General features: G+C 41.7%; 1 protein-coding gene across 1 annotated transcript in view; it reads left to right on the top strand.

The window, feature by feature from the left end:
* Positions 1 to 24083, top strand: part of PRDM6 (PR/SET domain 6) — a 288493-nt gene that overhangs the window by 156126 nt on the left and 108284 nt on the right. Inside the window, 2 exon segments of the mRNA XM_033929007.1 lie at positions 12244 to 12292; positions 12295 to 12370. Of these exon segments, the coding sequence (XP_033784898.1) occupies positions 12244 to 12292; positions 12295 to 12370 (125 nt within the window).

The raw sequence follows: 24083 nt of genomic DNA, 5'->3' as shown, positions 1-24083 counted from the left end.
ATTAAACTTGTTAAATCAATTTGGGTTGCATGCAGAATTTAGTTATACGTCACTAGATCTGCGATTAGGGTGCTTAGGAGCACCTAGCCTAGGTGCTATTTATAGAGTCTAGCCCTAATTGCCTAAGCCAAAAATTCAGTGGGTGTTTTGGAGCAGACTCAGGTTAGATATGGCACTTAACCATTTAAGTGCAAATATTGAGCCCTTAACCGGTTAACTTAGCTAGCCAAATTAGCTGGTTGAACTTAATTAGTTAAGGCTAAATATCAGCACTTAACTGGTTAAGTGTTGGCAGCCTGCACATACCTGGATATTCAATACTGGTGCCTGGACATGGCCCAGCTTTGAATATCTGGGGGAAAAGCCAATGGTGGCATAAGAATTGTTAAACATCACAAACTGAATATTTACTCCTTTTACCATTCTGGGACAGACCGAATGTCCATCAAACCCAGTACATTTCCAACACTGGCCGATCCAAGTCACAAACACCTGGCAAGATCCCAAAAGAACAAAACAGATTTCATGCTGCTTATCCTAGGAGTAAACAACAGATTTTCTCAAGTCAATCTTAATAATGGCTTATGGACTTTTCTTTTAGAAAACTATCCAAACCTTTTTTTTTTAACCCTGCTAAACTACCGTATTTTTCACTCCATAAGACACACTTTTTCCCCCAAAAGTGGGTGGAAATAAGGGTGCGTCTTATGAAACAAATATACCAACTCCCCCCCCCACTCCCCGGCGGTACCTTTAAATTTTGGAGGTTGGTGGATGGCTCCCTGCTGCTTGTCGTGGCCCGCGGCGCACAAGCACGCTAATGCTTGGGCCCGCAACACTCCCTAATTGTGCCGGTCGCTGGTGCTTTGCAGGGCAGCTGCCTGCTGATTACCAGCAAGTCAGGGCCAGTAGTGCACAAGCGTGCTGCTGCGTGGGCGCGCGCCACTTCTGAATGGCTGCCTCAGTTCTCGCCTCACGAGGGGCTGGGACAGAATTTAAAGGTGCCAAGGGGCTGGGATGGTATTTAAAGGTGCTGGGGGTATGTAAAAGTAATGATTGATTGGGGGGGGTCTGGGATGGGATTTAAAGGTGTCGAAATATTCTTCCCTGATTATAATATATGACATATGAGGGAGGGTGGGGGAAGGGAAAATTTGATTATTAAAGAAATTAATCATTATATATATATATATATATATATATATATAAAATGAGGGGGTACAATATTTTAGAATGATACAATCAAATGTAAGAATTCAAGTGTTTTTAAATGTTCAATTGTTAAACATCATTTACTGTACTTGATTTTAAGATATGAAATGAATAAAGATTTAAAAAAAAAGAATTTAAAGGTGTCGGATATATATTAGTATACAATTTAGTTCAGAATGGGATTTTTTTTCTTGTTTTCCTTCTCTAAATCTTGGGCGCGTCTTATAGTGAGGTGCGTTTTATTGAGCGAAAAATATGGTATCTGCTTTTACCACATTCCCTGGCAACAAATTCCAGACTTTAATTACATGTTGAGTGAAGAAATATTTTCTCCAGTTTGTTTTAAATCTACAACTTAGTAGCTTCATTGCATGTCCTCTAGTCCTAGTAGTTTTGGAGGCCGACCAGATCTGGAATTTCAAACCCCGCTCCCCCCCCCTCCAGTTTTGGCCAAAACTGAAACTGCCTGAAAGCTTTTGGCCAAAACCAAACCTATTGCCAAAGCTCATCAACTGGTTTCAGCCAAAATTGAAATGGAAAACTCAAGTTTGGTTGAGTGAAAGTAAAAAAAAAAAAAAAATTGCATTGAAATACCTTGCACTGCAACTAAGGCAAATTGCAACCTGTAAACTGTATATTATGCATGTTAACCTGTAACCTGTTCTGAGCTCTTTGGAGGGAACGGGATAGAAAACAAATTAAGGGGTCCTTTTACTAAGGCGTGCTGGCTGTTTTAATGTGCGCTAAATATTAGTGTGTGCTAAAACAGTTACCATGCCTTAATAAAAGAGGGGATAAATAAATAAATAACCAGTGAGGGCTGATAGTAATTGTCCCTCTGCTAAAGCTACAATATCCAAGCCAAAATATAATAATTTAAATAATAAAAGCTCGTATTTCACCCCTAAGCAAAATAACCTCCATACATATGGGTCGCAGCCAATAAATACTGAGATTAAAAGCCACGGCGCTTGTTCAGTGGCTGACTTTGCACCAGGCTCAGAATGACAGGTGACATTATAACTACAAAGAGAGGCTAATTCCTAAGGAGCTTATCCCAAATTTACAGATTTAAATTCCTAAAAAAACATGAGCATTTATTTGGAGCACTGTCAACTATTCTGCAAGATCATAACAGCATTACATGGAATCACAGTACAAAAACAAAAAGAATACAAAGAGTAGCCACCAAGCTTCCTTCTGGATCCTCCCCTGAGTGCCTTCCACTATCCCTCCCCCAGGCCTATTTTACAATCTCTGATGGTCTAGTGCAGGGGTGTCCAACCTGTGGCCCGAGGGCCGCATGCGGCCCAGTGAAGTATTTTGTGCAGCCCCGGTCGAGGGCGATGCAGTGTTTTCCTCTGCTGCCCCCGGGTATTTACCGTCTTGCCGGCTCCTTCCTCTGTCTTGCTGCAGCATTTGCGTGTTTGTGTGGCCCCAGAAACATTTTTTTCAGCCAGTGCGGCCCAGCGAAGCCAAAAGGTTGGACACCCCTGGTCTAGTGGTATATACAGTGGCATAGTAAAGGGGGCAATCCACCCCGGGCTCCATCTTGGTGGGGATGTGTAAGGGTCATTATTGACAAAGCCAATTAACACCCACTTAAAAATTATCCCCCCCCCCTTTTTACAAAACTTTGCAAGAGGTTTTCAGTGCTGACCGGCATGCTGAATGCTCTGCGCTGCCCTGACGCTCAAAGGAACTCTATGGCCACTGGAGCAGCACATAGCGTTGAGCGTGCTAGCTGGGGCTAAGAACCTCTTGTGCAGTTTTGTAAAAAGGGGAGGGGAAGGTAAGTTAGGCACTGTTATATAACTTCCGCATGCAATCTTGCACACTAGTGCGGGATGCTGTGGAGCAAAACAAAAGGGGGGACCCGTTCTCGAAAAAGCCTTCGGGCGAAACTGGTTGAACCTTAAGGTCCTTTTCGAGGTTTAAAAAAAAGAATGAAGAAATAGCTAAAGCTAAGTACAAAAGTTTTTAAAGTTGTATAAGAAAAGTTTATTGGGGCGCTAGTGAGCTTCGGACGAAATGGCAGCTTGAATTGGGGCGCTAGTGAGCTCCGTCAGAATCCTGCTTTAAACCTGAAAATACACCACATTGCTGCTTTCAACCGCGCTCGAAATTTGTCCTGTGCAGAAAAGACTTGTACCTAGATTGTCTTTTTATCGACGATGTCGGCTACTAAAGGCGGTAAGCGAACAAAAATTGACCCTCCGTCTCCTGCCAAAACGCAGGCCTCAAAATCGGACGACACTCCTATGTCTGTCCTGCTAGACGAGATGAGAGCCTTAAAAGATATGCTCTCGGAGACTAATACTGGCATAGATGAAATCAAACAAGATGTCTCTATAATGAAGACAGATATTTTACATTTTCGTACGCGAGTTGAATCACTCGAATTAAAGCAACGCGTCACCGAAGATAATGTTAAAGACCTTCAGCGCCATTTTAAGCGCATGGTACAATTAGAGAAAGACCTAGACGAAGAGAACGACAGAGCCCGAAAGCGGAACTTCCGAATTCTTGGATTATCGGAGGGTCGGTTAAATTCCTGCAAGACAACATACCCACCTGGCTTGATATTACTTTCACCCAGCTGCTGGAGATTGAAACAGCACACCGCGTCAACTCACAGCGTGTGCCACGTGAAAATTTTCCTAGACCGATCATCGTAGGATTGCTCCGCTTCAACCAGACCATCGAGATAATGCAAAAGGCCAAAATGAAAGCACCTCTAAAATATGAGGGCAGAAATCTGATGTTCGTACCTGATTTAAGCAAAAACTCGGCACGTCTGCGGAAACAGCTCCTTGAATACCGACACCGGCTGAAAGCTCTCAACGCCCGTTTTGGAATGTACTATCCAGCTCGCATGAGAGTCACCTTGCAAAATCGTACCAAAGACTTTACGGATCCTAATCTGCTTGGAGATTACCTAGAATCTATTTCTCCTAGTACAATTGACGCTACCTGACTTCTTATTTACCTCTTGTGCTGTTTTTCCTCACTTCAGTGTTTAATTTGTAGTAATGCTTGACTGCAAATTTCTTTCTTATTCCCATTCTCCTCTCGCTTTCATTCGTTATAAGCAGACTACTATCTTTTCTCTGTGAATCCTTCTTCTTTCTCAATTTCAACCACCTATCTTTTCTCTCACTCCCTGCTTGTCTCCTATGGCTTATAAACTGTTTCGCTCTCCTTGATGATGTATTAATGCCTATGATGGCCACATGACAGACGTTTAACTCTACCTTTTCCAACATTACAGGTTTCTCTCTTTCCCTGTCTTCTTTATACTTTTTCTCAATAACTACTGCTGTTCCAGACTTTCTGCTGGAATGCACAGGTGTTGATATTATGTTTTCCAATACAAGATGCATATCATGTTTTTCACAGTTTGGTGTATTTCTATGATTGCCTATTGATAGCAGTTTTCTGATGAGGCTCGTTCTTGCCTGTTATTTTTTTCCCACTTACTGACCCGTTGGTCTACCCCCTTTGTTGAATGTTTTTTATTCGACATAGGGTTTTTTTTCAATATGGTGGTGCTTTTAATTTTTGTTATTTATGCACAATATTGTACTTTACATATGTCACATTGTCTATATGCCTCTCAAATGTGTATCCCTTAATGTGAAAGGTATGAATAACCCTTTAAAGAAAATTAAACTAACTCAATATATATCCCTGTTACACCCTGATGTAGTCCTATTGCAGGAAACGCACCTGGATGCGACGGAAGCTTCTAAATTCAGTTGTAACTGGGCTATGTCTCCCTTCTTTTCCCCTGCTCATGACAAAAAAAATGGGGTCATCATTCTTATAAAGAAGCATCCTGATCTAACGGTGATTGATCAGGCCTGTGACACTGAAGGGCGTTGGGTGAGAGTGACAATCTCTTTTCGTCAATCATCCTTAGCCATTTTCAACATCTACGCCCCTAATAAAGATTGCCCTGAGTTTTTCCACAGCTTGGCGAACTCCTTCACTGCAGTAGGTGAGATACCTCTTCTTATTGGTGGAGACTTTAACATTGCTTTAGATCCTACTATAGACAGACAGTCATCAGCTTCACATAAACCAACTAAGGCATGGACGGCTCTGCTGGATATCATTCAACAACTCAACCTTTGTGATCCATGGAGAATTGCGCACCCGACCACACGCGCTTTCTCTTTCTATTCTTCACCACATACATCCTTTTCAAGAATCGACTACTTTTTGACATCTGCTTCATTGTTCTCTAATGTCTCTCATACTGACATACACTCCATCCTAGTGTCTGACCATGCCTTGATCAGCATTGAACTTAATCTACTGAATTTAGTTACTCTGAGACCCTGTTAGAGATTTGATACCTCGCTCTTGGATGATCCGGCTTTCGTGGACTATTTGAGCACATTCATCAAAGAGTTTATAGAATTTAATCCGATCAACCAAACCAATTGGACCACCTTTTGGGATGCCCTAAAGGCTTATCTTCGTGGCATTATAATCGCCTACAAAGCTAAAAAGTCTAAAGAGCATGCATTACTTCGCTCTCAACTGGAATCTCAGATCTCATCACTTGAGACACTTTTATCAGCTGATATGTCTAACATGACTATCCTTCATCAATTAGGGAAACTCAGGCTTCAATACAATACATTATTAGCTACCTTTGCAGGGAAGACACTGTTTATGAAAGATGCCACCTATTATGCTGAACATGATAATTCGGGCCATTTACTTGCCAACTACCTGAAATCTAGATCTGAAAGAACATATATAACCTCCATAAAATCAGAGAACGATGACATACTCATTTCCAGATCAGCCATTCTGTCGAGGTTCCATGCTTATTACCAAGAACTTTATACTTCTCAGCTTCCGTCTTCCACATGCATTGAAGATTTTCTTGACAGGATTGAATGTCCTAAACTATCTGTTGCTGATAATGAGAGCTTTTGCTCACCAATCACCACCGATGACATTGCTAAAGCCTTATTAATCATGGCCAAAGGGAAAACTCCTGGCCCGGATGGCTTTCCGGTGGAATTCTACATCGCCTTTCAATCCTTTTTTCTTCCATTGTTACGTGACCTTTTTACTTACTTTATTAAATCTCACGCAGTAACTGGCTCTTTCACGGAAGCTATGATTGTGGTTCTTCCCAAACCTGGTAAGAACAAACAACAGGTCCACAGCTATCGTCCTTTGTCTATGATAAACATCGACGCTAAACTATACGTGAAAGTGTTAGCTGAGAGACTGCAGACTTTACTTCCTCGACTGATCTCCTTTGAACAGACTGGTTTCATGCAGGGACGCCTTTCTCACGATAACACTAGGCTGTTTTTTCAACATCCTTCAGCGCATCGCAACCTCTGATAGACCTTTTTTGACTATAGGTCTAGACGCTGAGAAGGCCTTTGACAGGGTCGAATGGACCTTTTTATTTTCCACCTTAAAACGTTTTGGTTTTTCTGATCAAGCCATAGACATGATAAGAGTCCTTTATACTGCTCCTGCTATCAGAATCCTCATTAACAACCAATTGTCGACCTCTTTTCAACCTAGCAGAGGTACTCGTCAGGGGTGTCCACTATCTCCCCTGCTCTTTAACATTGCCTTAGAGCCGCTTCTCCTCTACATCAGTCAAAACGCTGACATTGCAGGAGTTGAAGTAGACCGAGTTCTTGTTAAATACTCGGCTTATGCTGACGACATCTTACTCTATACGACTCCCGACTCACTATCATCAATATTGGATACCATCAACAAATATTCCTTAGTGTCGGGTTATAAACTCAACTTATCAAAATCTGAAGCTATGCCTCTAAACCATCCAGAGGTTAAATATGACCTACAACAATTTAACTTGACTTGGACTGATGATGCCTTGAAATACTTAGGAATATATTTTGCACCCACTGTTGACGAAACTATTTCTCTTAATATTACTAAGATGGCATTTATGGTCAAGGAATTGATTATGAGGTGGTCACCACTACGACTTACTTGGTGGGGTCGACTCAGTACCATCAAAATGATGATCGTCCCCAGAAGTCAACTATTTTTTGAAAATGATTCCTATTTTTTTTCCTGACACATTTTACACGTCTATTGAAAAATCTCTTGTTCTTTTTCTATGGAACTCCAAGCCGCTGAGAATAGCACTGACTAAACTAAAAGCAAACAGAGATAATGGGGGTATTAACTTCCCAGACTTTCGTGCCTACCATGCTGCTTTCATCTTGCAACAGACTTCTAATTGGTTCATGCCTGATTCTTCTCTATACTCACCGATTTGGCTCTCATGGGAAACCTCTTGCCACTTGAACCAACCACTCCATATAATCCCATATCAACATCTGCCTAGATCTGCAAATCCCATTTTCCATAGTGCCAAAGTGGCAATTTGCCTTGTGGAAAAAGATCTTGAACATCCCTGGACCTCTACTTTACAAGCTCCCATCTGGAATAATGTTGCTTTTAGGATAAATAATGCTCTCATCTCTTGGCCTGCTTGGCAGAATGTTGATATTTGGACTGTTAAGGATCTTCGTGATGACTCATCTTGGTTGACTTTTCCTCAACTGCAACAAAGATACCACCTTTCCCATGAGCAACACTTTCGTTGGATACAGCTGATTCACTGTCTGTCTTCCTCCATGCGTTCTTCATCTCTTACATCTGAACCACCCAGCCTACTGTCCCTATGCACTAGAATACATGCTAACAAAGGTTGTGCATCTCAATGGTACAAGTGGTTGCAATCTGCAAAATATCCTCCACCTCTTGGCACTGAACATACATGGGAATTCGACTTACAGATTTCCTACTCGCAAGATGTATGGAGAAAGATATGGCACTCGTTATTGCGTTCTTCCTGTTCCTCTTCTTTGAAGCAGTCCATCTTTTTTGTGCTGCACAGGGCTATTTGGACTCCACATAAACTATCTCACTTTAAACCCTCTGAAACCAGACGTTGCTGGTCTTGTAAAACAGAAAAAGGTACTTTTTTACATCAATTGTATTACTGCTCCCTGATAAATCCACTTTGGCAATCTGTTTGGAAAACCATATGTGAGCACTTTTACATTGATGCTCCGCTCACGCCTGCCATTGTGATTCTTGGTCATTATGCTCTTGATCATGAACTACCTGAGGCTGAACTGAAACTATTTAACTTGTTATTACACTTGGCCATAAAATTAGTCCTGCAGAACTGGAAAAATATACCAGCGGTTAGCTACTCTATGTGGTGGAATATGGCCTGTGCCACGGCCAAATATGAGAGAGTAGCTGCCTTCAAAAACAAAACCTTACATTCATTTGAACGTACCTGGCGACCTTTATTGGATGTTTCCTTTTCACCACATGTCTGAGCTGAGTCATTATATAATACTATGGGTTATTCCATGATTGACATTTTATATGTTATGATACATATTGTGATCTTTTGAATAACTGATATTGTGCGACTGACTTGATATTTTGCACCTCTGTATTTGTTTCTATCTTGTTGTTCCATTTTTGTACTTTATTTGAAAACTGAATAAAACTTATTGAACTTAAAAAAAAAAAAAGAAAAGTTTATCGATTTGCACAAAACATAGAATATAGAGCACAAGCACTTAAAAAAAAAAAATAACTAAAGTCTGATGATGAATAAAAGCCAGAAAGAGAAACAAGCCTTCAAATAATTTGGCTGGTGGTTGGCTGGAACAGAAGACCATAGAGATACTTAGAAAGGTATTATCTGAAAAAAAGATCCCTTAGAAATTGGTTACGATTTTGCAATCACTTTATTCATGCCTTGATTATTACAATGCCTTATATGTATGCAAGTTTCTCCACCCGTTAGTACCAAATTCTGCTGTATGGCTGTTAACCAATGCTTTTCACATATTCATATCTATTCCTGGCTGACTTTTATGGAAAGTCATGTGTAAATTTTGACTTTAATTTATCGTTCTTGGATAGTGATATATACCAATATTTTAATTCAGTTTTAAAAATCTATACACCAATCTCCAAGGTCTGAGGATGAAGAACTGTTGCACATACCATCTGTTAGGCAGATTTACTTAGATGAATCTAGGAAGCAAATATTCTCTGAGATGGGCCCTGTTAAATGGAACAGGATGCCTCCAAAACTGAGGCTGTTGACCTGCTATGCTACTTTTAGGAAGTAGCTGAAAGGCTTATTTTTTAGTCAGGCATTTGATTACTGGTGAATAGTTGCCATGAATCATGGTGCGATGTCCTCTTGTCTGTTTTTGCCTTTGGGTGATTTTAGAGGCTGCAAGTTAATCAGTTAACGCTGTGATTAAAATTGTGATTAAAATTATTACAAAAAATATCAAATAATCCATTCCTTAAGATAAAAAGTATTAATCACATTGCAGCTTCTCCTGCAATTCTCTCTTACTCCTAAACCCTGTCGTCCCCTCATGCGATTCAACAACACCTCCACACTTGTGCCAGCAGGAGATGGCAGCCTGATCTGAAGCTTTTCCTCTGAGCCATCCTGCTTATGCAGAAAGAGGAAGTGATGACAGAGGAGGTGGGAAAGACCAGAGAGAAAGCTTCAGAGCAGGCTGTAAGCAGTGTAAGTGCAATGCTGCCACTACTAGGGACCAATAGACTACATTTAAGATAGACTTACAGAGGGAGGGGATTGAGGAGGCAGATGCCGAACACCAGGTGGGGATAGGGGAGTGAGCTGCATACCTGTATGCAAAACTGGAGGATCACCTTGGTAGGGGCCTTAGGCATCTGAGCCAATCAGGGCCTTGGGCCCCTTCCCATGCTAAGCCCCTCCCTGTGCAGCACATGATGCACCAAGGAGGGAAGACCCGCCATTTTGGATTGGTGGGCCTTGAAGCTGGAGGAACCGTGCTTCCCTCCTGTTTCCAGCTGCAGAAAAAAGTACTGGTGGGGGTTTAGGGGAGCATCCAGTAGCAGGAGGGAGTAGGCATCCCTCTTGCCAATTTTCTCTCACTGGGCGGGGGGAGGGGGAGGGGGTCAGCATGGCAGAAGGGAGAGGGCATCCTTCCTGCCATTTTTTCATCAGGGGGATGATGGGGGGGGGGGGGGGGGGTGCTTTTTTCCTCTTTTTTTTAATGGGGCAGATATTGTGCATGTGTAACACACATACAGCATCTGTGTTCATTAAAAAAAGAAAACATAAGAACATAAGCAGTGCCTCCGCCGGGTCAGACCACAGGTCCATCCCGCCCAGCAGTCCGCTCCCACGGCGGCCCAAAACAGGTCAAGACCTGTCTGAATCTTCAAAAGGGGCTCCCTTGCCACCTTGGTTTCCCATTTAAGTCCTGCCTTCCTATCGAAGTCCTAGCCCTCCGGTCTTGCACATGCACGACCAGGTTAGTTTATACTCATTACCTGATTAACTTCCTATACTTGTGTTACATCCCAGCTCCTCCCTCAGTATCCCACTATCCCTTTATCCCTCAGGAATCCATCCAATCCCTGTTTGAATCCTTGTACCGTAATTCTGCCTGATCACTTCCTCCGGTAGCGCATTCCAAGTGTCCACGACCCTTTGGGTGAAAAAAAAAAGTTTTCTGCCCCGAACAGCTGAGTAGCAGGAGGCTGTTTTGGGACTTCCCCTGCCTCTCAGCTGTTCGTGCTTCCCCTGCCGGCTCTGTGCTTGTGTGAGAGTCACTCTCACAGCAATCAATTGGACGGGAGAGTCAGAGATTACGATGAACCTCTGTGCGAATCATTTGCATGCAACAATTTTAGTGCATCAATATAGCTCTTTTAGAATCGGCCAAAAATCGGATCGGAGCAGACCCACGTGGTCTTACTGATCTTGTTTAGTGCCTCTAGCTGTTACTTTCCTGTCCTGCTCTGCCAGAATCTTAAATTCATCCAGAGCTGAGCCTCAGATTCAAAAGTAAGTGACATTGTTTCTGGGACAGTGTCACTTCATGGCAGTCTTTGCATCCAGATTTTCTTGTTTGTCCAGATATTCATAATGGGTTCCCTGTCAAAACCAGTTAAATGTTCTTTTGGAAAACATCTTGACATCTTTTGAGTTATCACAGGTATATTCAGCGTTAGATTGGCTTAGATAAGACAAAGCCGCATTAGGGCTTTAACGCGTGGAATAGTGCGCGCTAAATTGCCGCCCTTGCTAGACCTTAACGCCAGCATTGAGCTGGCATTAGTTCTAGCAGCGTAGCGTGGGTTTAGCGTGCGCTAAAAATGCTAATGCGGCTTAGTAAAAGGAGCCCAAAGTGTAAGCGATCATTCTCTGCTGTTGCAGCCTTGTTTCTAAAGGTACTCGTGAAACAACTAGGATGTTCAAGCCAAATATTTTCATTTTTTCTATTTTCACATATTGCTTTGCTTTGTCTTTTTTAATGTATTGCTCAAATAGTATGCTTTCTTACTCATTAGTATGCTCTACTAATGGCTTGGGGAAATCCACTGCTTATTCCTAGGATAAGCAGCATAAAATCTATTTTACTACTTGGGATCTAAGTAGATACTTGGAAACAAAATACTGGGCTTGACGGACCTTCAGTCTGTCCCAGTATGGCAATTCCTATGTTCTTATGTGAGTCAAGTATAGAATAATCAAGTCATTGTGATATCACTGTCGAGGCCGACTCTTAGGCATTGGTTGAATGAGGCATTATGACATCACAATCTCAGCTTTGGAATGTTGCTACTCTTTGGGTTTCTGCCTTGTACTTGAGTCCTGGGTTGGCCACTGTTGCAAAGAGGATACTGGGCTTGATGGACCTTCGGTCTGTCCCAGTATGGCAGTTCTTATGTTCTTATTCTTCAGTAGGGGGTCTATTGGTAAAGAGTGCACATTAAAGAGCATTAGTGTGCAACAAGGTGCACTATTAAGCAACAGTGTGCATTATCTGAGGAAAAAGAAAAATCTGGGGTTGGGAGTTTCCATCCTTTCAATACATTTCTTGAGCTGACAGAAACACCAGCAAATCAAAGAAACTAGAAGCTGGTGATCTCGTCTAACTGCGTAATATTCGGATCTCTCTACAGATATACGATCAAGATGGGACCCTACAGCACTTTATCGATGGTGGGGAGCCAGTAAGTCAAGCTGGATGAGGTACGTCCGATGTGCAAGACATTGTGGGGAGCAGAACCTAACAGTAGTTCAGTACAGGTAAAGTATGTGTCTCCACTTGCTTAATGTTAACAATAAATACAAAAAGCACTGTTAATGGACATTCAAAGCTGCCCATGTCCGTAACACATGCATACAGATCTGAAGAAATACACCTATAGAGGCCACAGATAAGAAATTATTTATAGTAATATGTAAGAGGTCTAGTATATACAGTTCATATTTAATCTTAAATTTATAAGGGACAAAAGGCCATTATTTTAGTGTGAAGCCATCGTGTCACTGTGCATTGTGCTTTGAAGCCATTGTGACATTATAAGAATGTCGTGCCACAAAAGGTGTACAGGAAAACTGTGTCATTACCAAAATGTTTTGGTCAAATTAATTTCAGTTTTTCTCCACTGATCGTTCATGAAAAGACCTTCTGCAGATGCAAACAATTTAACCATGGAAAAATGTGGGAAAGAGGTTTGGCTTTTAAGGAAAAAATCAAAATCCAGAATGTTCAGCATAGCAATTTCAGAAATACTCCCTGTTCTACCTTCAGGACCCTAAAAGCAGGCAGAGCTCCAGCTTCCCAATACTTAGATGAGATGATGTTATAGGAAAGATAGTTTTAGGTTTATTAGTAACTTTGTCATAATGGCAAAACTAGCCCTGCTAGGTGGACTAAGCATAGAGTTACCAGACATGTCCTCTTTTTACATTACATTACATTAATACTTATGGATATTCCCCAGGAAGAGTTCAGTGTGATTTATAGGTTAAGAAGCGACTGGCCATATCCAAGAATTAAAATTGTACATTAAGATTCAAGACGTATCATGTTAGGAGCTACTATCCTGTTTAATTTTACTTTATATAGACAAATATTTTGAGGGACAAAACAACACAAAATAGATTCATATAATTCCAAAAAATATTGTCTGACCATGGCACTGAGAAGCACTCCCGATTCAAACCTAACATGCATCCAAAATAAGAGAGAGAAAAAAGCCTCAGATTAACGTAGCAGTGACAAATGCTCAAAGACACAAGAAAAAAAACTACTTTCAATACATTCATAGGCAAAAAAAACCTCCCTCATTTTACAGCATAGGTTTAGAACATGGCAAAGCCACCCAAAGGCACGTTCAAGGATGGCTTGGCTGCACTATTAAAGACTTATGCTTTGAGCCCCTGAAGAGCCAAGGAATTGGTGAAACAAGGTCGCTTGTTGGGAGGTGTTTGAGACTTGACAACGTGAGAGCTGAAGTCATCTTTTTCTGCTAAATCTTTGAACGTGCCTTTGGGTGGTTTTTGCCATGTTCTAAACCTATGCTGTAAAATGAGGGAGTTTTTTTTGCCTATGAATGTATTGAAAGCGCTTTTTCTCTTGTGCCTTTGAGCATTTGTCACTGCCATGTTAATCTGAGGCTTTTTTCTCCCTCATATTTTGGGTGCATGCTGGGTTTGAATCGGGAGTGCTTCTCAGTGCCACGGTCAGACATAGTAACTATGGGCTCCTTTTACTAAGCTGCGCTAGCGTTTGTAGCATGTGCTGCATACTAGCGCGCACTTACCCTGCGCTACGTACCAAAAACTAATGCCAGCTCAATGATGGCATTAGCGTCTAGCGTGTGCACTAGAACCGCTAGCGCAGCTTAGTAAAAGGAGCCCATAATTACTATGTCTGACCGTGGCACTATTAGACAACATTTTTTGACTTTATTTACACACTAATGTAACCTGGGTCCCCTTTAGTTTTCATTCTTTTGAATTCCTACCCCAGATGAACAGCTTAGCTACTTTTTTTATTTGTGATATATTAAATAAATGTGAAATATGAGTTACAGAACAATATAAAACAAAATAAGAAATGCCACTGATATTCCTTATTGTATCCTCGACCTGGCAGCTGGACTTCAACGCTAAAAACTGTAATGTCATGCACCTTGGCAACAAAAATCCGTGCAGAACTTACGCCTTGAATGGTGAGACCTTGGCTAGGACTACAGCAGAACGAGATTTAGGAGTGATCATTAGTGAAGACATGAAAACTGCCAATCAAGTGGAGAAGGCCTCATCCAAGGCTAGACAAATGTTGGGTTGTATCCGTAGAAGTTTCGTTAGTCGGAAGCCCGAGGTCATAATGCCATTGTACAAAACCATGGTGAGACCTCATCTGGAATACTGTGTACAATTCTGGAGGCCACATTACCGTAAAGATGTGCGGAGAGTTGAGTTGGTTCAACGAATGGCCAGCAGAATGGTCTCGGGGCTCAAGGATCTGTCGTACGGGGAGAGGCTGAATAATTTGCGGCTCTACTCTCTCGAAGAACGTAGGGAGAGGGGAGATATGATTGAGACATTTAAGTATATTACCGGCCGTATCGAGGTGGAAGATGATATTTTCCTTTTCAAAGGACCCTCAGCCACAAGAGGGCACCCACTAAAAATCAGGGGAGGGAAATTTCATGACGATACCAGGAAGTATTTCTTCACCGAAAGAGTGGTTGATCATTGGAATGAGCTTCCAGTGATGGTGATCGGGGCCGGCAGCATGCCAGATTTTAAGAGAAAATGGGATGCCCATGTCGGTTCTCTAAGAGAGTAGAGTTAAAGGGACGGGTCATCAGAGTCGGGCTCTCTAAGAGGGAGTTAGGGGGGAGGGTCAATAGAGTGGGCAGACTTGATGGGCTATGGCCCTTTTCTGCCGTCATTTTCTATGTTTCTATGTATTTTAAACGTAAGCACATCCTTATCACGGAATACTAAGAAACTGAAATTGTGACATTAAAATAAAGATCTTTGCAAGATCAGCTTGTATAGAAAGAACAATTAATCATGTGCTCCTGAGAGAAAAAAAAGAGACAACATTTTTGTTACTGACAAACTGAGTTATTTTATTTTATAAGTATTTATATACCACTTATAACCTAAGTGGTGTACATGCAGGTACTCAAGCATTTTTCCCTATCTGTCCTGGCAGGCTCACACTCTATCTAATGTACCTGGGGCAATGGGGGATTAAGTGACTTGCCCAGGGTCACAAGGAGCAGTGTGGGATTTGAACCCACAACCTCAGGGTGCTGAGGCTGTGGCTCTAACCACTGCACCACACACTCCCCATGCTCTAATGACTGCATCACACACTCCATACCATACCATACCATACCATACCATACCATACCATACCATACCATACCATACCATACCATACCATACCATACCATACCATACCATACATGTTCTTCTATACCGCAAGTTTCAATAAGGATTCAATGTGGTATACAACAAGATTTCTAATCTACGGTCATGAATGGTGAGCTGCTGGACTGAAGAATCAGTTTGGAAATTTCCTGCAGTTCGAATCATAGGTCAGATGAGAAGAGAAAAGATGAGTCTTTAGCAGTTTCCTAAAGTTGCAATATGTGGCTGGTTGACACAAATGTGAGAGGCTGCTCCAAAGTTTGGGGCCTTGGAAAGCGAAAGTGGATCTATGGAACTTCTTTTGGCATACACATAAGGGTGAGGAGAAAGCTAGCTTAAATCGTTGCATCCATCTTGAGTTGAAGAAGAAGGGTGTAACTATGATGTCAGAGATTAGTCTTGCGGAATTCTTCCCGTAGATGGATTTGTGGACCATGTATGGATTTTTATAATGGATTCTCTCTCTTATGCTTAGCCAGTATAGTTCCCTTAAGAGCGGGGTCATCCTTTTGAATCTGCTGCATCAGAAGATTAGTCTGGCTGATGTATTTTGGAGTAGCTGTAATCTCCCACAGTCTTTTTCAGTGATAGCACGATACAAGGAGTTGCAGTAGCGGTAGGGGAGTAGATCCACTTGCGTTACTGTCCTGAAGCTGGCCTGACTTAAGGAGGCCTGAATTATGGAGGAAATGAGGAATAAGGGCCCAGTGTAACTGCATCGTTTGCATTCCCTTAGACAGATTTCAAAGAATTGAAACAAGTGCTTTAACTTGAAAAAACACAAATCTTACCTTGGTGCTGAACAACTTGTACTGTCCCACTTTGTGCCTGTGAATTTAGCGCCATATTCTATATATGTTGCCTAAAAAAATGAGTGCCAACTAGTGTGGCACTAAGTTCTATTCTATAAATGTTATACATACCATATAGAATTATGCTGAGTGCCGGTATGCACCAGTAAGCATCATAACATTTAGGCGTACCCATTTTAAGTGAAAGAAAATTTAGTTTAAATACCTGCTCCTAAGTTCTCGTACACACATTGGCAAAAAAGTTGCCCATAACTCAAAACCATGCCCATGATCCACACCTAACCATGCCCATTTTTAGATACATACACTGGACATGACATATAACACTTTGTACTATGTGTCTACCGAGTTGCAATGTTCAATTAAGTCCAATTAGCATCAATTATGAGGTGTTCCCAAAGCGACCACTGAGGTCCCAAGGAGAAAAACAACTGACCATACCTCGTGGCCGCTCCCTCCAGACTGAAACAGCCCGCAAACGCTCCTACTCACATTGCACAACCAGGCTGTGGCACAACATCCGCCCCCCGCCCCCCATCTGTTAGAACACTAGATGGTCTTTGGAGCTTCAGGAAAGCCGTGAAAACCTTCCTCTTCACAAACCAAGCACCTTAAGGACAGGCTCCCAGAAATGCTAGGGGATTGCTTCCTGGAACAAATGGTAAGAGAGCCGACAAGAGGCAACACCATCTTGGACTTGGTCCTAAATGGCCTCACGGGACCGACAAAAGAAGTCGAAGTCACGGTCCCGCTGGGGACGAGCGATCACAACACGATCAACTTGATCAACATGATCAACTTTAAACTTGACATCGGGAAAGGTTAAACTTGACATCGGGAAAGGAAAACGTACCAAAACCTTAACCATGACCTTAAACTTTAAAAAAGGGTAAATACGAACGCATAAGAGTCATGGTAAAACAACAGCTCAAGAAAAAGATGGACAAAATTGAAACGGTAGATCAGGCATGGTCCCTACTGAAAAATACTATCACGGAAGCACAAAATCTCTAAATTCCGTGGATTTCCAAAGAAAGGAGAACTAAAGGCAAAGGAGAACCGGTATGGCTTACCAGACAGGTGAAGGAAGCCATAAAAGAAAAGAAGGAAGCACTGTATAACATGGTATTGGTGCCTCAGTGGCTATATGTGTTTCAGATGTTACCTGTTTTATTATCTGCTAAAAATGATAAACTCCTTGGACATGTCTACAAAAATATTTGTGGAATGGTAAGAGAACACGCTTGTCTCGTGTTCATCTGGCACGGCCTCGAGACCTCGGAGGCTTGGGATTGCGCAGTCTCCGTTTGTTATCCCAGGCTTGCCAGATGAGACATTTAAACGACTGGTTCAGGGGACAAGCTACTTCTCAGTTTCTAGACGGGAACTTCTACTTTGTGCTCCATTCCATTTTAGTTACCTTCTTCATGTGCAGCGCCTGCCTACAAAGACCTCTTTAGCGAGGGACATTTTCTTGCTTCCCCTGAGACGTCTCTGGAAACACTTGTGTCACCAACTACACCTATCTTCTCGGGTGACCCCCTATTTACCATTGAGGGATAATGGGGACTTTACCATTGGAATGGCACCGTTCTCCTCTAGTGTATGGACTGACACTGCTAACCAATATGTCTTTCAACTGTTACATTCTATTGGGTCTTTGAAATCATTTGAGGACCTTAAGAGGGAACATGGTTGGCTGGAGAAGGACTTGTTTTCGTATCTTCAGCTTTCTTCCTATGTACATTCTTTACCGCAGGATTCCCTTACTGATCGGCGCATGGAAACCATCTTGGAGGCCCTGAGTTTATCTGCGCAGGAAATTGTTCCTTTGAGATTTCATCATCGCTATCTCCAAGAACAATTGGGTGAACTTTCCTATGAGACGTATGCAGAACGATGGTCTATGGATCTTCCCTGCATAGTGACCGCACAAATGATAAAGAGAGGGCTCCCTGGGATGGCACGCCTGACACCTAGTGTGCCCTTGATTGAAATGAACTTCAAATTTTTGCTTCGCTTATATAGAGCTCCCTCCTACTTATTTCAAGCAAAGATGTGTGCATCGGCACAATGCCTTAAATGTTCTTACTCTCCGTCTACTCTAGGACATCAGTTTTGGTCCTGCTCGAGGGTTCACACCTTTTGGCAACAGGTTCATCGTCATATCCAGACAATGTGGAATTATAAATTTGCCCTCAGTCCTCTACTGTTGTTCACGTTGGACCATCTTCCTCTCCCTTCTCCGAAGGGGTTCAGGGTTTTTTTGGCTCGCTCAGTGTTGTTGGGGAAAAAGGTAATTTTGCACTGTTGGATTTCATTGGACTCCCCTACTCTTTCACACTGGCGGACTTTGATGCTGCAACAGGCTTCTATGGATCGTTTACAATTTTCTGCTTTGGACACAGAACTGGGTAGAACTTTTAGTTTTTGTTGGGAACCATTCTGGCTTACTTTAACACACAGAGCTCGTAGTCATTTGCTTAATGTTTGAATTTTTCTGTAACAACTTATGGAATGGAGGTTTTTCTTGCTGTATTGGGATTGGTTCCGGGATGGGATGGGCTGGGGGGGGGGAGTTTAGGTATATGGTGAAGTTTAGGAGAAACTGAGAATTCATGTATTCTGTTGACCACCATGTATCGTACATATTGAGTGTTCTGTTTCTTTTGAAAATTAATAAACATATTGAAAGAAAAGGAGGACTCTTTTAAAAAATGGAAACGCACGAAAACAACCGAAGCTTGGAACAAACATAAAGATGAACAGAAGAAATGTCACAAGGCGGTGAGGGATGCCAAAAAGGACTATGAGGAGAAAATAGTGCAAGAGGCCAAAAACTTCAAGCCCTTCTTTAGATACGTAAAAGGGAAAAACCCCGCAAAAGAGGCGGTGGGACCGCTGGATGACCAGGGAAGAAAAGGGTACATCAAGGAAGACAAACAAATTGCAGACAGGCTAAATTCCTTCTTTGCGTCCGTCTTTACGAAGGAGGACACCGCAATGATACCAGAAGCAGTGGAAGTGTTTAAAGGAGTAATAGAAGACAGCCTCACCACAGTAGAAGTGGACTTGGACCAGATATACTATCAGATCGACAAACTTAAAAGTGACAAATCCCCTGGATCAGATAGAATTCACCCGAGAGTCCTAAAAGAATTGGAGGTTGAAATCGGAGAGCTATTGCAAAAACTTGCCAACCTAACAATTAGAACTGGACAGATACCAGACGACTGGAAGATAGCAAATGTCACGCCAATTTTCAAAAAAAGATCGAGAGGAGAACCGGGCAACTACAGACCTGTGAGCCTTACATCTGTCACTGGAAAGATGGTTGAAGCATTGATTAAAGATAGCATAGTCTGGCACTTGGATACACACGACCTGATGAAAGCCAGTCAACATGGCTTCAGGAAAGGGAAATCATGTTTAACAAATTTACTTCAATTTTTTGAGGCCGTGAACAAACAAATTGATAGTGGAGAACCAGTGGACATAATATACTTAGACTTCCAGAAAGCATTCCACACATAAGACTTCTCAGGAAACTACAAAGCCATGGAATAGAGGGGGATATACAAAGATGGATAGGCAAATGGCTGGAGAACAGAAAACAGAGAGTGGGCATAAATGGGAAGTTCTCCGACTGGGAGAAAGTGACTAGCAGAGCACCCCAGGGCTCGGTACTTGGGCCGATCTTATTTAATATTTATATCAATGACCTAGAAGAAGGAACATCCAGTGAGATCATCAAGTTTGCAGACAACACAAAGCTATGCCAGGCAATCAGATCGCAGAAGGATAGCGAGGAACTCCAGAGCGACTTGTGTCATTTAGAGAAATGGGCAGAGAAATGGCTGATGAAGTTTAATGTGGAGAAATGCAAAGTAATGCATTTAGGCAGAAAAAAATAAGGAATACGAGTACAGAATGTCAGGTGCAACTCTGGGTAAGAGCGAACAAGAAAAGGACCTGGGTGTACTGATAGATAGGACCCTGAAACCGTCAGTGCAATGTGCTGCGGCGGCAAAGAAAGCAAATAGGATGTTGGGCCATGATAAAGAATGGAATCACGAGTAGATCAGAGAGGGTCATAATGCTGCTTTATAGAGCAATGGTCAGACCCCACTTGGAATACTGCGTCCAACACTGGTCCCCCAACTTGAAGAAGGATATAAAACTGCTGGAGAGGATGCAGAGACGAGCAACGAAGCTAGTAAAAGGTATGGAGAAACTGGAATACGAGGATTGACTTAAGAAAATGGGATTGTTCTCCCTTGAGAAGAGGAGACTGTGAGGGGATATGATCGAGACCTTCAAAATACTGAAAGGAATCAACAAAATAGAGCAGAAAAAATTATTTACATTGTCCAATTCGACACGGACAAGAGGACATGGAATGAAGCTAAGGGGGAACAAGTTCAGGACAAATATCAGGAAGCTCTGCTTCACGCAGAGAGTGATTGATACCTGGAATGCTCTCCCAGAGGAGGTTATTGCGGAATCGATCGTCCTAGGTTTCAAAAGCAAACTAGATGCATAGAAGGACATGCGTGACTAAAAATTACGCCAGGTATACACCTGGCGGGGCCTCCACGTGTGCGGATCGCCGGACTTGATGGACCAAGGGTCTGATCCGTAGATGGCGCTTCTTATGTTATGACCAGGATCTTCTGCCTGATTAAATTACTTTGAATATCATCCCCTATAAGTATGTATACTCTATATGTATGTTTGTATAGAGAAATATAGATGGAGCAAAAGTTAATATTTAAAACTATGTTTTTATAGAATACTTCTGGGAGGTAATCATTGAATTTAATTGTAAAACTGAGGCAGGATGTGAGCTAGGGGGCTAAATGTTATTTTGGGTGGGGCCCAAGGCTGATGTATTGCTTTCCTGAGGGACCCCTAGCAAATCGGGTTTTCAAGATATCCCTAATGAACTTGCACGAGGCAGATTTGTATATAAAAAGGTGATAGGCATGTAAATCTACCTTGTGCATATTCATTAGGGATATCTTCAAAACCCAGACTAGTTGGGGGCCCTTCAGGACAAGTTTAAGAACCACTGACTTAGGGCAATAATATTTTTTGCCCTGGCCATGGCAGTGAGATTCTTTTACTATTAAATTATAGAAAAAAAAGTCCAAAAAGAAGTAGGCAGGAGATTCAATATTACCATTTTCATTTCCCAGTGGATGTCTTTTAGCTTAGAGTTTTCTAAGCTGATCTGGTTTTGATTACCCCTAATCTTTAGAAAATGAACTTAAAAAGTAAAACAATAATAATAATAAAAATCCTGGCATCCATCCATGATGACTCTGTCCCAGTGTAGAAAAATAGAAAAGCTGGACACTGAAGGGTCCACCTAATTTTTTTTTTGTTGTTGTACATGGATGTCCTCTACACAAAAAGTCAGCTGGTTTGAATTCCGAGTGTTATGATTTGTAATAATCTAAATGGAATTTTCTTCAAAGGGACCTGTGATTGATTGACCCTTTGCTGAACGCTTTGTTTTTGTTTTGAAGCTGACAATAATGTTCATTGGCATGTGTTCTGCCTCAACTGTGTTAGGACGCCATGAAGCTATCTTTATGAGTCATCCAACCACATTACTAAATACATGTCAGCAAAGGAAATATTATCCGAAAAGAGAAAAATCCCTTTGATGTACTTCAGCACGCAGAGAAGTGAGCGAGTTTTGGAAACGCCGTTTGCTTGTAAGAAACGGTGTATGCTTACACTTTTTTTATCCACCCCACCCCCTCTCTTCTCACTTTGGCCTACTCCAAGCCTTGGAGACCACCCATTGCTTGAAAAGAGTTCTGCTCTTTCAGCAGTAAAGTGCATCACTTGATTTTCAGTAGTTTCAGTACAGTACTACACTGCTGTGTTTATGTTAGGGGAGGCCAAACTGAAAGATGCAAAGTTAAGAGGGCACAGCAGAAAGAAATTGTCAGCTTGGTACTACTTCAAATTTTTTTTTTTTTTTAATGAAAAGCAATAACACAAAGAACCCAAACTAGTGGTGGAAAGAAAGAATTAGCAAAATTTACAACTATGGTACATAATGCAGGAAATGAGATGAAGATTGAAAGGGAAAGAGCGACAGAGAAAAGAGGATTAAGGAAAAGCAGGAGTTTTTGCCAGCTATTTGTGGAATGTTGGGAAAAACCTTTTGCTTAACCAGCAGTGCCCTCGTGAGACAGGATGGCAGTAAGTGAGGAAAGAAACAAGACAAATGAAATTGTTGCAGCTTCAAGTAAAATATTGAGAATCTGCATATTTTTTTGTAATTGATCTTTATGATTCTGTTGTCAAGAGCCACTTTGCAGTGACAAAATATCTTGACAAGTGCATAATCTCACTGCCATAAAAATGTGGTGAAGGATTCTCCTGATATCTGCAGTGTTGTACAAAGGACAAAATGCTACAGCCAATTCTTTACTGAAAGGCTAAATTTAAGGCCTAGCAGCCTTTCGTACATTTATCTTGAACTTCGGGTTAATACTTGTAACAGCAATTCTTCACTTGGCCAAGCCCTTGAGGACTAACATTATGGGGGGGGGGGGAGGGGTTCTGAAGCTATTTTTCTCTTTTACACACAGTTGTGTTTCTAGGCAGAATTATTTGGTGTGACAATAAGGGGAAAGTTAGGTTCTTCTATTTTGGAATGATCAAAGATCCTGTTTTGTGACAAGTACCCAAAGATTTAAACTCTCATTTCCCTCTTTCAACGGAATTAAAGCTGTCAGTAAATTGAGCCAATCTTTCTCCTTTAAACTGACTGAAATTTGGAATGGAATGTCGTTTACTATAAGGGGTCCAGGCTCTTTCCATCTATTTCGCAAAACTCTGAAAACATCTCTGTTTGCAAATCATTTGGGAAATCATTCTTATTAAGTTTCCTAGGACTTTTTATTCTGTAGTCTTTTTCTTCTTATTCCTTTATTATTTATTTTTAATTACTGTTAACTGAGTTGAGCTCCTGTTTTGTTTAGTTTAGTTAATTTAGTATTGGAGGGTAGGGTTACCAGATGTCCGGGAAAACCCGGACATGTCCTCTTTTTCGAAGACTGTTTGGGCACCCAGAAGGATTTCCAAATCCTGGCAGTTTGTCCAGGTTTTGGAAGGCCCCGAGATCGGGGCCGCATCTGCAGAGCCACTGAGAAGCGCAGATGTGATGCGATGATGTCATATACATGCATGTGACATCATCGGGTCACATGCATGCATGCTTGGAGGCCCTCCAGCCATGGCCCAGATTTAGGGAAAAAGAGACAAGATTTGTGCAAGGGCAGTATGGAACAGGGCCGGTAGAACTGGGCACGGCCGCATACCCTCTTCTTTGCATGAACAAATCTGGTAACCCTATTGGAGGGGCCATGAGTGCAACATTTCTGTACATCATATCTTTCTGTCCCCTACTTTTAAATTAGCAATATCAGACTAAACCTTAAGTTTGTATACCACATCATCTCTATAAAGATAGAGCTCAGCACAGTTTACAGATAAATTCAATAAATGAGGGAAAGACATAATAAGAAATTAGAGGTTAAGAAGAGGATAGCTAGCTTTACATTTTAAATAGATAGCTTTACGTTTTGGAGAAAAGCCAGGTTTTCAGATGCTTTCAGAATAATTGGAATGAGCCTAGGTTCAGCAGCGGGGCAGGGAGGTTATTCCAAATCTCAGTGAATTTGAAGAAAAGGGATTTCCCTAATTTACCTGTATACATGACGCCT

Source organism: Geotrypetes seraphini, chromosome 1 (assembly GCF_902459505.1).
Source record: "Geotrypetes seraphini chromosome 1, aGeoSer1.1, whole genome shotgun sequence".
Classification (NCBI taxonomy): domain Eukaryota; kingdom Metazoa; phylum Chordata; class Amphibia; order Gymnophiona; family Dermophiidae; genus Geotrypetes; species Geotrypetes seraphini.
This window is presented reverse-complemented; position numbering and strand designations above follow the sequence as displayed.